The sequence below is a fragment of the Tachypleus tridentatus genome, chromosome 10, assembly GCF_004210375.1.
Source record: "Tachypleus tridentatus isolate NWPU-2018 chromosome 10, ASM421037v1, whole genome shotgun sequence".
NCBI lineage: Eukaryota > Metazoa > Arthropoda > Merostomata > Xiphosura > Limulidae > Tachypleus > Tachypleus tridentatus.
In genome coordinates, this window is record NC_134834.1 from 61,697,192 (window position 1) to 61,713,200 (window position 16,009).

Consider the following 16,009-nt stretch of genomic DNA (forward strand, 5'->3'; position numbering starts at 1 on the left):
GATGATCTTTGTTTAACTTTATACCATCTCCTTGGACCTACTCAATACTGTTGGTATTGTCTGGTAGACGCGTCTCCTCTACGTCTGTCTTAGCCTCACTGGTCCATGATTTGAACAATTTTGGTCTCTTTGTTACTGCTTTGTCTGTACTCTCTCTCATATGCAGTTATATTGCTAGTTTCTGCTTCTGAAAAACATTCTATAACAGGTACCTGTTATGCCACAACTACCAGTAACCACACCTGAGAACATGCATGGTTCCATTAATGCATATGTACATGCATACTTTCCTTTTTGTTTTTTTACACCAAGTAGAGTTTTTCCTATAGTTAAAGGCAATCCTTTAAGTAGTATAAAGAATTGCAAAGGTTGTGGGATTTGAAATTGCCTTATTCAAGTAGGCATTCGTATGATTTTTGTAGAACAGATACCATATCTTAACTTTATTTATTGAAGTCATTGTGGGGTGGCACTTTGGTTTAACATTCAACAAACTGTGGTCACTTGTGTGTTTTTTATTTTGTTTATGAGTGAAGTTGTGTATATTTTGAGATATCTTGCAATGAAATTCATTTTAAATGATTTTTTTTAGTTAAGAGTTCTGTAAATTATCTCAAAAAATTGGTGTGTTTAAGAAGTATGTTATATTACCTTGCATATCTATTAAACTCTTGTACAACACCTCACTATAATTTTAGAAACATTAACAAATGTAGACAATAATATATTAGTTTTAATATCTGTGGTGTAATTTAGTTTGTAGATACATTATGAATATATTAGTTCTCTTAATCTTTCAAAAGAGGATACTACTCACTAAGTATGTCAGAAGTATTGTACACTTTGCAATAAATGTCTTAACAGATTGTAGTGCTGAACCAAAGTGAAGTCATAGTTACTGATGGTATTAAATGCTAAAAAATTCCTCTATATAATCACTGACAGTACATATGCTGGGATAAACTGGGACTAATAACTAGTATGTGGTTAGACAACAAGCTGGCATTCGTAATCTAATGTATCATTTGTGTACTGTCTGTGTTGAATATACTAGATGTATAATGAGCATTACTATTCTTGAATGTCTGCCAGTCATTTGGTTTGGTAGCTATCATTTGATTAGCCAAAAGCCTTTGCTTGGTCTCTCTGTTTGTATGGTTATTTGCCACTAACTTGTACCAATACCATCACATCAACAATTACAAATCTGTTTAAGGGTGAAGCTGGCCATGCAGACATTGTAAATAAAGCAAGATATACCAATCATCTAAACTCTGTGCTATAACACACATTAAATGGTTCATTTCCATTATGAAGTATATTTTTCCAAAACTGGAATATAAGATTTACATTCTTAGCAATGTATTCTTCAAACAGTAGTTAGAATTTCTGGAATTTTCTCTGAAATTAACATCTAATACATTTTTTGTGTACTCTACTTTGGTTCATCTCCTCTCCCCTGAAAAATTTTTGAAAATGTCCATGAGCAAAATTTAAAATTCATATTAAATATTTCATAAAATTTTTTATTTATTTTTCTTGTAGAATTAGTCTTTCCAAAGAGCTACATATAAACTTCAGACCAGTGGAAACCTAATTTTTATATGCAAAATAACATCTTTTAATTTTAGTTGATTTTTTTCTATTTCAAAAGCAATAACTTATTCTTATATTAAAAGTAGTAATTCATTTAGTCTTTTGTGAAAAATGTATTAGTTTCTTACATTTAAACTTTTCATAAAAGTTATTAGTTAAATTCTGTTTCATTTTCATCACATAATTACTTCCATTCTTTAAATGTCTTCTGTTAGACACTTTCCATTATTGGTACGTTGACCATCTACTGGATATAAGAGCTAAAAATTAAAATAAAACATTGACTTGCTTTCCATTGGAACACACGGTAACTTTCCTCAGAATTACAAGTTACAGTGAAAGAAGATAATGTTATCACTAATTAAATCCTTTTTCTGCTTACTAGTGAGTTGGTGGTAAATCACTGAACTCGTAATACAAAAAATTGGGTTTTGATACCTGAGGAGGACACAGCATAGATAGCCCATTGTGTAGCTTTGTTTCTCCCATCCTCTACTGATTCTTAAAGTGATTTAAACAGCTTTTGTTATGACATTATTTCTTTGTTTAAACAACTTTCATTATGACAGTATTTCTTTGTTTAAACAGCTTTCATTATGACAGTATTTCTTTGTATAAACCCCTCGGTGTGGATTCCTGTACGTGGTGAGGGGACCTCCCAGGGAAGGTTCTGTTCTATCTGGTTACCTTCTCTGGGATCTAAACATCCACCCACGTGTTTGCCGTGCGTGGCGACCTGTGAAGGGGAGGAGAGGATCCTGGTGGTTGAGGGGTCCAACCCTAACACACCACTTTGGCCTCGAATTCCTGTAGATGGGCGGCCTTTGGGTGGCCCCCCTTGGGTCAATCGGCTGGTCCACTTGGGCTAGAGTCAACCAAGTACCAGTGTTGGAAGTTCTCAATGGGTGTTGTGGACATTGTGCCTGATGCTGGTGTTTGGGTATAGTGCTCACGAAACCCTGGCGTTGCTGCAGTGTCCTTGCGTGACTTTGTAGTGCGTCCCCTTGTAGGGCTCCATGGTTGGTGGGGTCAGTGGGTACCAAATTTTTTCTTTTCATATGGATCCTCTAAAAATTTAAATAAAATTGTAAAAAAACAGTCAATGGGTGCGACCACGCCTTGAATACTCAGAACAGCAATCTTCAACATCAGTAACACACGCATTACCTCATTTTCTTATATTACATTCTCTTTCGGAAAACCTTTAGGGCAAATGTCCCCTTTTTTTATTCAAAAGGGACTAGAGAGACTTGCTGGCTCTCCAAAATCAATAAAGAAACTTCGATCTGGTGACATATTGGTTGAAACATCCACATCCCAACACAGTGAACTCCTCTTGAATTCAAAGGCAATTGGGGATATACCTATTGAGGTTACACCCCATGCTACCTTGAATTCTTCACGAGGAGTTATTGTTGAAAGGGATTTGAAGAACGCTCCTGAGTCAGAGATTCTCGCTGGTCTCTCCACTCAAGGAGTTTCTGCAGTGAGGCATCTCCACTTTCGCAAAGATGGAATTACACTGCCAACAAATACCCTCGCTTTTAACATTTACTTCACCACGTGCACCTGCCACCATCAAGGCAGGTTATCTCATTTGCAGGGCTCGGCCATACATACCAAACCCTCTTCGATGTTTCCAATGTCAGAGATTTGACCACTCAAAGACATCCTGTCGTGGTTCCCTGACATGTGCTCGTTGTGGAGGCAAGGACCACGATGCCCATGACTGTGACATGAACCCACATTGCGTAAACTGCAATGGTTCTCACCCCTCTTACTTTCATTCTTGCCCAAAATGGTTGGAGGAAAAAGAGGTGCAGCGTTTGAAAACGACACGTAACATTAGTTATCCTGAGGCTCGGAAATTGCTGTCCACAACTCTATCTCGGACATATGCTGCTGCACTTTATTCCACAACTACAGTGGGAGTGCAGACAAATCTCTCTGTGCCTCCAAGAGAATCGTTTTCAAAACAAATGAAAAGCCTTTTGACCTCCGTGGTTAAAAAGGTTGATGAATCGACTTCTACACCTATCTATTTTCCTCCCATACCTTCCAACAAACCTCAAGATCCACGTCCTTCAGTTTCAAATACAGGCATTTCTTCAGATACATCTTTTTCTCCCACCACAAGAGACAAAACAATTATTCGTTCAAGTCCCTCAGTCACTGGATTCCCTTCCAATAACAAAACCTGCCCACCCGACACAGAGCAGGATCCATGGGGTTGATAGACCTCCTCCGACTAAAGACAGTAAAGAAAAAAGACGCGGGTCGTAAACCGAAGGGTTCTCCAGCCACTTCACCTACCCGTTCTTAAAAATGGCCACCTTGATACAATGGAACTGTCGAGGTTTACGTTCTAATTTGGATGTTATCAAAACGCTGATTGCTTCCTACCATCCTGTTTGTCTTTCTTTACAAGAAACATTTCTCAAAACTGCTGATACTGTCTCCATTCGGCAGTTTTCTCTGTACAGAAATGACAGGTTGTGTGATGGTCGAGTACATGGAGGGGTGGCACTGTTGGTTGATCAACACGTGCCCACCCTGTCTTTGTCACTCAACACACCCTTGGAAGCTGTAGCCATCCGTGTTTCCTTGGGTCATACTATCACTGTTTGTTCTCTGTATCTGTCCCCTGGAAAGACATATGATTAATCAGATCTTGATGCTCTCGTTGAACAATTGCCATCTCCATTTCTAATCCTAGGGGGTTTTAATGGACATTATCCCCTCTGGGGAAGTGCTATTATTGATGGGAGGGGCCGATCTGTAGAGCAGATGCTCTCTGATCACAATCTTTCTCTTTTCAATACTGGTTCTTCCACTTACTTTCATGCACCTAGTCAGTCCTTTACCGCTATTGATCTCTCAGTTTGCTCCCCTTCATTATTCTCCCATTTTTCATGGAAGGTTGACAGTAATCCACTAGGCAGTGATCATTTTCCGATCCTTTTGAGAGAGACTGGGCGTGGTCGATGCCACCCTACCCGCGTGCCCCGTTGGAAGCTGGATCAGGCAGACTGGTCCACTTTCACTGTTCTCGCAGAACTTGATCCTGCCATCGTAAATCAGCCATCAATAGACGACTGTGTAGCAGCAGTAACTGACTGTATTACACATGCAGCTGCTCAGTGTATTCTTAACACCTCGACATGTTTTCCACGATATCCTCGTCCGTGGTGGAATCCTGCTTGCCACTTAGCACGGAAGGCTCAAAAGCGGGCCTGGGATACTTTTCGTAGATATCCCACACTTTCAAACCGGGGTTGATTTCCAACGGGCCCGTGCACATGCTAGGTGGGTAAGACGTCACAGCCAGAAGGAATCTTGGATTAAGTTCACAACCAGTATATCTTCTACCACCAGTTCCAAGATCATATGGGACAGGATTTGAAAGGTTAATGGACACTACAATTCTATCCCCCTCTCGATCTTACTCTCTGATGGTCAGGAGGTGACTGATGTTCGGAACATCGCTAACACTAGGTGAAAGCTTTTGCCGGGTATCTAGCACTTCTGCTTGTTCCTCCACCTTCTTGGCCATCAAGGCTTTTCCTTAGTTATGCATTGTTTTAGTTTTCATATGTTCATTTTATTTATGAACTTACTGAATCTTAGCCAGCTTATTTTACTTGTGTTGGGTTTATTGCTTTCTGTTTCATTCTTGGTTGATTGGCTTGTTTTGTGTGTCTCGTGACTGGACCTGCTATTTCTGAAATGTCCTTTAATAAGTAATGAATGAAGAATCTTTAAACAATGATTGCAAATATTGTTTAAAGGTTCTTCATTCATTGTGTGCCTGTCTCTTCTTCTTTCACTGTAGGTGATGGATTTTATTTCATTGTTACTTTCTGTCAGATTCTTGTCTCATTCTTCTCTGTTAATTACATTTCTTTTTAATCTTTCACCATCTGTTTCCAACATATAGTACCTTCTCTAAATCTTCCATTTTATCCTTATCATTTTTTGTTCATTTTTTCTTATACTTGGTCTGTTTTGGATTAGAACAGTACTCCAATTATGAGGTCTGGCCTTGTAACCTTTTATAATTGTGTTCATAAGGTTTTCTCGTTTTAGGTAAATAAAATTCATATAGTTCCACTGTTGTTGCATCCTACATTTTGTTTTCATGGAATAAGTTATTTTGACACCTTTATTGCTTTTCTTCCTAAGACTTATTTTTTTCACACACTATCCTCCTTTTGGTTTCCACAATTCACTGTTTTATAAGATCAGACAAGATGTCCTGTACTCTCTATTGCTACTTATCTCACACTTAGCCTTTTCATAGTGCTTATGATATCATTTATGACTTTTTACAGAAAAGTAACTTGCTTTCTTCTTTGTACATTCTTTGCTAAATAAACTAGTTTATCCTGATGGTTTATTCTGGTATGAATGAAGATTTGATACATAAGTTTTCACACAACTCTCATCAGATCTGTTGTATATGTATATTTTACTTGCTGTTGCAGTTTGTTGTCCTTTTAACCATGGCCTTTGTCAGTATATGGACATTTTTATCCATATCATGCATCTTGTTTGCATCATAACAATTTCTGAATGTTTTAAATTATTTCATAAATAACCTTTGCACTTTTTTTTTTCCCCAGTCTTGAGTTTAAAAGTGTTGTTTTGGTGTTTTGATAGTCTTTACCAATGTATCAACAGAGTATGCTCTCTCAATAAACTCTGAATCAGTGAAAGGTTGTTCTTGGCTGATTTGATAAGGCTAACCATATTTGGAATACAAAATTTGATTTGATATTGTTAAGCTTCCTAAACCCTTTCCTAATCTTCACCCTCCCCCAAAAAGAAAACCACAAACTTTATTGCATTTAGTCTATTTATGCATGTTCCATATATAAAAGGTTTTCAGGTTATAGATTTATTTTGTCTCTACTGTAATTTAAGAACCTCTTAGTTTGCTGTTATAAGTAATGAAGTTTCAACTTAAAAACGTTTATATATGTTTATTTTGATAGTTTTGGCCTAAATTGTTTTTAATGTCTTGCATGTTTGAAATTAGGACAGGGATTTCAAGAAGAAATATATATTTTTCTGGTTGGAGAAATGTTTTAAAAGAATGAAACTTTTAAGACACAAAGTTATTTTAGAAGTATATGTTGTCATTCACGCTTGTACTTGGTAAGATGTATTTTTGTTTTGAATAATGTTATTTATATTCATTTGGACTTTATTTGTAGAAAACTTTTTTTTTCTCTTGGTTATAGGCCTAAATAATAATAATGATTCCAATGCTCAAAAATATAATTATAATACTTAACATCACAACTTAATAAAAATAAGTAGCTATTTCATAAAGAAATCTGCTTGAATATTCTTCTGTCATATTTTCAAATATAATGTCAATTTGTAAGTTTAATATTTCATTAAATCTGCTCATAATTTGTGAAGACTTAGACTATAACATAATAACTATTGTTCTTGTTGGGCATTTCAAGGTGAATGAAGTTTGTTTCACTTTTAAATCCTGTTTCTTTTAAACATTTCTTTACTGCATTAAATTAATTAATTATTATTTAATGTTGAATTATAACATAATGTTTCAATAAATGTCTTTTGAGACCCCCAAAAATGTTACGCACTTAATGGCCATGATTTCCTTGTGAATTACATGTAAAATTATCTTACGGAAGTTGACCCCTTAAAGTATATTTGAAAGTGTTAAGAAGGTGATGTTTTAAATATTTTTAGCCCTTACGACAAGGCAGAAAGAGCTTTTTAAAAAGCGCTAATAAAGACATTTAGCAATAATTTAGGTTACTACACGTGGTCCAAATGGAAGCTTAAACGATAATGTTAATATACGTATATTGTTTACAAAGTAAACTATAGGTGGCAACACGGTAGTAAAACAATTTACATTACTAAATTTTTAAAAGATATCAAACTATAAGGTCCACTTTTATCTCATCGTCATATAAGCTTTTGTCATAGTTATGAACGAGTCAGATCGTATATTTTCAGTGACTTGCAGACTACAAAAGTACCTAAGCTAGTCCTAAATCAGCTGATGAAGCTTTAATGAAAATTGTTATTCATTTTTAGAATGATCTTTGAAATTGAAATATATTGAAGTTTGTTGTTGTTTTCTTTTAAACAAATAAAACCTAAAACTGATGACATTTTTTACAGATTATGGAGTAGTTTCGTAATTTGCTTATACATGAAGTATGCATGTCGTCATGTAACTGAGTAGGTGGTGAATTAGAAGTTTAAATAAACTTACAGCACTAAAAGCCATTTTATGTGAACCTAGTATATTACCCGTGGTATATGGAGGATTTGCTTGGGTAGACATGCAGGTAGTATAATAATAGAACATACAGTTACCATATTAGTCGAATATGTAAAAGTGGGGGTGCTACTTACTGTAGGCAGGTCAGCGGTTAGTTTACGAACTTGCAATGCTAAAATCCGAGATTCGATTTCTCGCGGTGGATAGAGTGCAAACAGACCCATAATGCAATCTTGCCACGAAAAAAAATTTTAAGTATCCCAACAAGGCGAAACAACTGAATTAAGAAAATGATTTCTGGAGGTTTAAGTATCATTTTAAAATACATTTTTGTTAATTCGTATTTATTCGCTTAGTTTCGTAATTAGTATTTCTAATTATAATCTAGATTTGTGTGAAAAACAATTGAATGTTAAAGACATTGAGAAGGCAGCCCATTGTTTTGTATTGTGAGATTATACAGGTGAACGTAGAAGCGTAAGTGTTAAAATGCTTAACTTGAGCAACAGTAAACTGAAACGAGAATGAACGAATTTTCTGCCAAAATTACAATTAATAGCAGACGGCAGTTTATTTAAATATCAGTATAATATGGTTACCGAGATTTGAAATTAGAGTTGAAATAACGGCGTATTAATACAATAAAATGTAAAGTATCTATTTTATATAAGAAATACTTAAAATGTGTACACAATATTAGTTGGTTTGATCTTGATTGGATTGAAATTATGTAATTGAGCATTTGAAGATACTTATTCTATAATTGTTTACAATCAGTTCCCAAGGAATTAACACATCTAACCTAACCATCTTTCATGAAAGGTATATTAGCATTAATTTTCAACATTTGATATTTATTATCTTATTTCTCCACAAGAGGGCAGGCTAATCAAAATAGTGATATGTGTTATACCCAAATAGTTTGCGAATCAGTCTAAAGATGGCAGCACTGCAGTAAATAGTTTTAAAGATTATAGATAAAAATAAGAACAGAGTACAGATGCCTTGTTTGTTCTTTTTTGATTACCTTAGGAAAAGTTAAATTGTAATCATTCATTGTAGGATAATTTTTTGCCTCCTGATATTATTTTATACAACTCAGAGTCAGCAACTAAATACTTGTGCTTAAAGCAAGGTAGCATACAAGCGACCACATTATACTTTTAGGAATGTAAAACATTTTTAATTGGTTTGTGTTAGAAATTCGCGTATGTAAAATGTTAACACATTCTCAATCTCGAGTGTTATTCATTGAGGTTGATTAGAACTTAATACCTTTGAAAGGATCTAGCATACTCTGACCAGGACTGCCAGTTTGTAATCTTCTATTTCATGAAATTGAAATCCACCCTAGTATGTTAGCCGTCTAAGCTGTTTGGGACGTTATATTGTTACGGTTAATCCCATTATTCGGCTGTAAAAAGTAACCCGATAGCAGTGAGTGTTGTAAACTAGCTACCTTCTCTCTAGTCTATCACGTGAAAAACAAGGGATGGTTAGCGCAGGTAGTTTTAGAATAGCCTTGCGTGAAATAATAAAAAAAAACAAAACAAAGCGCACACAGACAAAAATCCATATATATGGAAACCAGGTGGGTTAAGGTGCTTGACTCGTAATCTGAGGGTCGCGGGTTCGAATCCCCTTTGTACCAAATATGCTCGCCCTTTCAGCCGTGGGGGCGTTATGAAGTGACGGTAAATCTCACTATTCGTTGGTAAAAAAGTAGCCAAAGAGTTGGCGGTGGGTGGTGATGAGTAACTGCCTTTCATCTAGTCTTACACTGCTAAATTAGGGACGGCTAGCGCAGATAGCCCTCGTCTAGCTTTGCACGAAATAAAAAAAAAAACAAAACAAGCCTCACTTTACAGGCGGACCGAGCGTGGCCAGTTGGGTTGCGTGCTGAACTATGAATCCTAAGATCTACGATGTGTGTCTATTTGCTACGCACTTTAGGACCGTGCGTGCGTTATAAAACAGCGACTGTGAAATATAACTATTCAATCAGAATATCGTAAATGTTAGCGATGGGTGCTGTTGACACGCTGCCTTTTTATTAGTGTAAGAGTTCATAATTATGAACAGTTTGCGAATGTAGAATTTGTGTAACTTTACACGAATTTCCATCACAGACAAACTGTTTTTTATACATTCTATAATATTTAAGTTTCTTAAATACACAGGTTTTTTCAGTTACATTTGTTATAAAAACAAAGTTTAGTTGAGGATCCAATGTGTATCCGTGTCTCATGTGCGGATAACACTTAATTTACAATACTGAAGTCTTGGATTCTTTTTTAGTGGGAGTACCATGCTTATGTGTTAATATATAGGCGAACGTTAATCTGAAACAGATGAAGAAAACAAGTATGTTGCTGGCTTTTGTCACCGTATTATACACAGTATAATAAAAACAAAATAGAAAAATATTCATACCAAAGATCTTAATGAGGATTATGCTTGCTTATCAGTGCTTTAGACTGTCGAGGACATGACAGTGTAAAGTAAGAGATTTCTGAATTATTAAGAAAATACTATTTTAATTATCGCCTAACCGCGTGCTCGGCAATCCATCATAGGCTTATTAGGTAAACACTCCTGTCTCCGGCAATTCTCAGTTCTGGTTTTGTCGTTTTTCATAGTAATTTCCGGTGGAAGGGAAAAGAACCGTATTCGTTGGTCTTGTGAGATATATTACGGTAGATTTTGTTGTTGTTGTAAGGGCAAAGATTCTCCCTTGTCTGTTGTGCATAATAGTAACCATTAATCACATGTTGGTACTGGAGAAGGGAAAACAAAAAAAACTTCAAAATTTGCTTTGTTTGCACTCTAGTCTACTTTTAGGAAGAACTTGTTTTCAAAATCGGCTAAGATTACTAAGCCACATAGGGAGAAATCCAAATTTAACAATCTCTACTTAGCTGCTGACATCGTACAGGGTGACCTGTAAGTCCCTACCCATCCATATATCTTATGTATCCAGTGTATCTGTGTGATATCACCAGTATTCTTGCGCTCATGTACCCACATACTTGTCACACTACGCTCTTCAAGTGTAAATAGGCTTACATTGGCCATATTTCTCTGAAAAAAAAAGAAAAATTTACAATACATGCGTAATTGAATATAACATAATAACATATGGATGGGTAGGGACTTACGGGTCATCCTGTATATTACATTGTGTTGACTAATAACATTGGATAACAGTATTTAAAAAAAATGGAAGAGATACTAGTCTAACCAATGATTCACTTTTAGTCCTATTGTCATTATTGTATCACTCATTTTAAAATTTTATAATGAAATACAGCGGTGATAAATATCATTAATTACGAAGTGACACTTTCTTTTTTAGTCTGATAATATAACACCACCGCCAGGTGTCATGAAGTTGTGTTAAGAAATTTTCCCACATAATTATGCATTTTTGTTAACGTAATTTCCGGACATATGGACGCATGCAGCTAATGGCAAAAATCTACATATAATTTACTTTCAGTTTGACGTATTTAATTATACGGTGCCGATGTCAGTGTTTTGATAAATATTATTATTGTATAGGTCGTTTCACTTATTCAGCTAAGGGCCAAATGTACGTATGATTTATGAACAGTTTTCATATAGCGACAAGAAATTTAAAGTTATTGGATAGGTTGTTTTAATAATAATTTTGAGCATTGATTACATTTTCCATTAACGTAAAAGAATAAATTTGATACGTTTATGTACATTACTGAATAGTATGAAATATAAAGTTGTTTCTATAACACTAGGGATAAAAAGATTTGAAAAAGAGGCATTTAGTCATTTTATGTTTAGTCCATCAGTATCGTATTTAATATGGAATTATTACAACACCGTCATACATTTTCTATCATGTTTTGAAATACCGATTACTTAGTATCGTGCTTATACGTGTAACATTAAAACTCGTGTAATATTTTGTTTTTTACGTATAGCCGTGGTGAGTTAAGCTCGTGCTGGTACATTCTTCTGTCTGGTTCTGTTTTCATCGATGGGTCGATGTTCCTACCGAGAAGCAGGTAAGTGCACTATAATATTAAGAATACTGTTTTCAGTATTCAGCTGTGAGCAGTTTGGGTCAATAACGTTGGGTACAACAGAATTTCTTATACCACGTTATAAGTTTTCTCAAAACCAGACTTAGAATTTAGCAGAAAAAAATCTTTTACCATAAAATATGAGGAACGTGCATTAATTTTTTACAAACTGTACGGTAATAACGTTGTTTATTAATCATTATGGACTTTATCTCTTTGTTCATGAGTTATTGATACACGGTTGTTTATGTTTCATAAGTTACAAAACTGAAATACTGAAAGTAAAATACAAACAATTTAACCATTAGAAATATTAAATAATACATTTGGTTTTTGTTTAATTATTGGAGGTTTACGTTATTCATGCGCTGTATGAAAATTCAAGTTTATTCAGTCAAAATCATCAATAAACAGGGCTATCCGTTTTTCTTGTATGTGACGTTTCCGTGAATGATTAAATGTATAGCTTTTCAAACTGAGGAGTTTTGTTTAGTTACATCATTAATTTCTTACTGGTACGTTCAGGTCGTTCGATACATATTGATTACCTTAACAGTATTATTCTTGTTTCATTTCCAATAAAATAATCTGCCCATAGATAGTTCAACTTCATTTTGTTTTGAACATTTCGTAATACGACAGTCTTCCCGCCATAAAAATGGCAGAACAATACTAACGAAACAACAGCCACGTGTGAAAAGAATTCCAGTTATCGTTGAGTAAGTTGTTCAGTGTCTGCTACGAAGATTTTCCATTATAATGGATTGCTAAAAATTTTGTCATACGACTCCACCTTGCCGGTTCCATTTCACGTCTTGCTGATGGAAAAATTATTGTAACAATGAAAAAGGGCTGGGCTTATTATAATTAATGTAATAACGATAACAAATACTTTTTCACGTCATTGTGATAGGAGTTATTTTGAAAGTGATTTCATCAGTTCAGGAATAGGTTTAACGAATTTCGTGTTAATAATAGAATAGTTATTGTGAAAGTCAAGTTTCAAAAATCTTTTCTTGGAAATGGACCAAACTTTACATGGTAGGAGAAAAAGTCTTGTTTTGTAACTCTAACAAGAACTAGTAGAGAAGTATGGAAGCAGCTTAAGGGAATTTGAATCTGAAACACAACCGCCCATTACTTGATTTATCACCATATTTAACTGTATTTTAGAGTTATTAGAAATAGATTAAAATAGTCTTAGCGGTTACGCAAACGCGTATTGTTCATTTTGTAAGGTTGGATTGAAAGTTGCACTGATTCTCCCAGTTACTACACGAAGTCTAATTTCATGGAAAGTATTAAGTTGGCAGTTATGAACAGTTTGATGTAGCGACAATGTCAACATTTAAGGAATGATTGTTATTGGATAAGGCGTTTTTAATTAATAAACATTTTGAGCATTCATTACATTTTCCATTGAAGTAAAACAATAAATTTTATATGTTTGTATACATTATTTAGTAGTATAAAATATAGCAATAGTTTCCATTAACGTTACAGATATAATTGACAAAGTAAAATAATTCGACAGAGCTCTTAATGATAATATATTATGTTAGTACGTCTTTGTAATTCCTTCAAGCATTTTGAGGATTTGCTGTGAAATAAAATATGTTCTGTTTGGCGTTTTCATTTGCATCAAAATTATCTAGTATTGATGCTACTGGCTTGTTTTTCGGAATTATTCTGCAGACAAAATGTTTGAGATACTAAAATTCACTGAAATCGATACACCTCTGTGACATACGATGAAGTGTATGATGGATTGGGCTCTGTATTTCTTTTTAGTAATCATAACTTTGTTTATTATTATATTTTTAATGTTATGAAATATTCGGTGCAAGATAGTTACCCAGTTTAATTTTTCATGTCTGCTTTTCAAAGTTTATCTTTTTCAACTCGTACGTGGCAGTGTCTAGAATTATCAAATGATGATGTTCTCCAACTTAACAGAAATTTTGAGTGTTCCTACTAAATTACCAAAACGGTTTATAACATAGAAAACTTCGATTCACTTTTTCTCGGTATTTATCCTACTGCTGTCATTTTGTACAAACTTTACAGGAAGTTTAATAATAGCGAATAATAAACTACTGTCGATAGTGGGAGCCTATTTATTGATTTTTAAGAATAATTATTTAATAGCTAACGTCTCTAGTCAATCACTGGTTCAAGTCCCGTCGCCTCAGTTGGTACCGTAGATGCGTGTGTTGTTAAAAAACTGTGCTATGTACAGATAGCTTTTGTATGACTATTTGCGAAAATTCTGAAATGGAACATCAAAGTAATAAAATAATAAATGATTTAACAATATAATTTCTTTTTTTAACCCCCTTAGAAAAAATAAAGCAGATAATTAATTTTTCCGGATGACTTTCCAAAGGTTAACATCTAACCCTTCACCTATACAAGAACATCAGTCTTCTCAGTATTAGTATACAATTTCACTTACGTAAGAAGACAGTATAATCTAGTTTTGATATTCCTGTGGTGATATTGTATCTCAGTGTAACCATTCTGCGTTGCTGGAGTTCGTCCACGTTGGACGTTGTTGAAGAAATTGATTATGTGATCATTAGTGCCCCAATCTATGATATTGTGCTTAAGAAGAATATGACGTATCACCTGTATATCTGTGTTCGTCTGTCCGTTTGCGTAACCGTATTTATCTCTTAACTATAAAAGGTTTATTCCACTTGTCACTGTCGATAACCACTTTTACGCTTCTTTTTGGGTAATGCTGAACAATATACGTCGCTTAGCAACAAAACTATTAATTGATTGCTCTTTAGCAACTACGGAGTTCATGTTGAATGCTCAACAGTCATGTTGAATTATTATAAATGTGTTTTTATCCTTTATTCTTAAATACTCCAGTGATATAACAGTAAAATTGTTTAATTCAGAAGTTTTGTTTAACAGATTTACTGTTGTACATTTATTTTATAAAAGTGCCGATGTTTGTTTCAGTGTAGTTTTGTTTTATGCGCATTACATATATTGTCGGATGCGTTTTGCGCAAAACCGTCTGTTCTCTAAATTTGTAGAATATTCTTAAGAATAAGCATCAACATTTATATTACGAAACGCCAGCATATTCGAACAATGTTGAACGTTCTAGAAATTCGCCTTAAATTGTATAAACCAGCGCCCCAAGAGTTAGAAGATTATTATTGGCCAGCTATAGTCAGTATGTTATAGGCCTCAGAAGCTATAATTGTGATTATCTCCTATTAATCGGAAAACTACAGCATTTAACCAGAAACTTTAGATTTCGAACATTACAAACAGTTGTAATTCAATGAATTACTTCGGACGGTATTATATCTACGAAAACATCAAATATCATCCTCTGTAAGAAGTGAGTTTGTAACCGGTATGAGGCTAACCAAGAAAACACATTGTTAGTTTAGGTGAGGTGTGACAGTATCAACTTGAAATTAATTTGCTTGTCGTGGACCTGGTTCGTCGATAAAATATTCAATATTTTTTCTCAGTTTGTAAAACTCTTGTATATAAATCATCATTTGTAATAAGTATTGGTAGTAATCATTATTATAAATTTTATTTTCTGTTTGTTTATTAAAATATATTTGTATTAAGAAACAAAATTGTTTGTATCAATCTTGTTGACAAATATCATAAATTTGGTACATATTAACAATTAACTTCTAAATTCAAATTACCTGTTATTTGAAATCGTATAATATGTAACGTACATAACATAATAAATCGGAGACTCGTCCGAAATAAATTATAACGTAACGTATGATACCGAGTTGTAGTAAAAAAAAAAAAATACAGAGTAGTATTTCAGCTAAGCTTAACGTTACGGTTATGTATTAAATTAGATTACAAGTAGGGTTACTCTTACTAACTCTAGGGTTACTCAGTGTTTAAAATGATTTAAGTGGTGAATAATTGTTAATAAATCTTTTAATATTTTAACCCGTATATCACCTATTTGACCTTAAAACGTAAAAAAAAGAAAATATTACTATCAAATATCTTTTATGCTTTGTACTGTTGAAAGAGTTAAAAATTTGTGTGAATGTATAAAAGGGTTAAGTGATGAATA

At 34.2% G+C, this 16,009-nt stretch overlaps 1 protein-coding gene across 9 annotated transcripts in view; it reads left to right on the forward strand.

Moving 5' to 3' along the window:
• The window catches only part of LOC143229404 (rap guanine nucleotide exchange factor 2-like), a 171,031-nt gene that overhangs the window by 35,474 nt on the left and 119,548 nt on the right, over nucleotides 1-16,009 (forward strand). For all 9 annotated transcript variants that reach the window (XM_076461689.1, XM_076461688.1, XM_076461696.1 and 6 more), the window contains one exon: nucleotides 11,827-11,910. In XM_076461689.1, coding sequence (XP_076317804.1) covers nucleotides 11,827-11,910 — 84 coding nt within the window. The remainder of the gene's footprint in view (nucleotides 1-11,826; nucleotides 11,911-16,009) is intronic.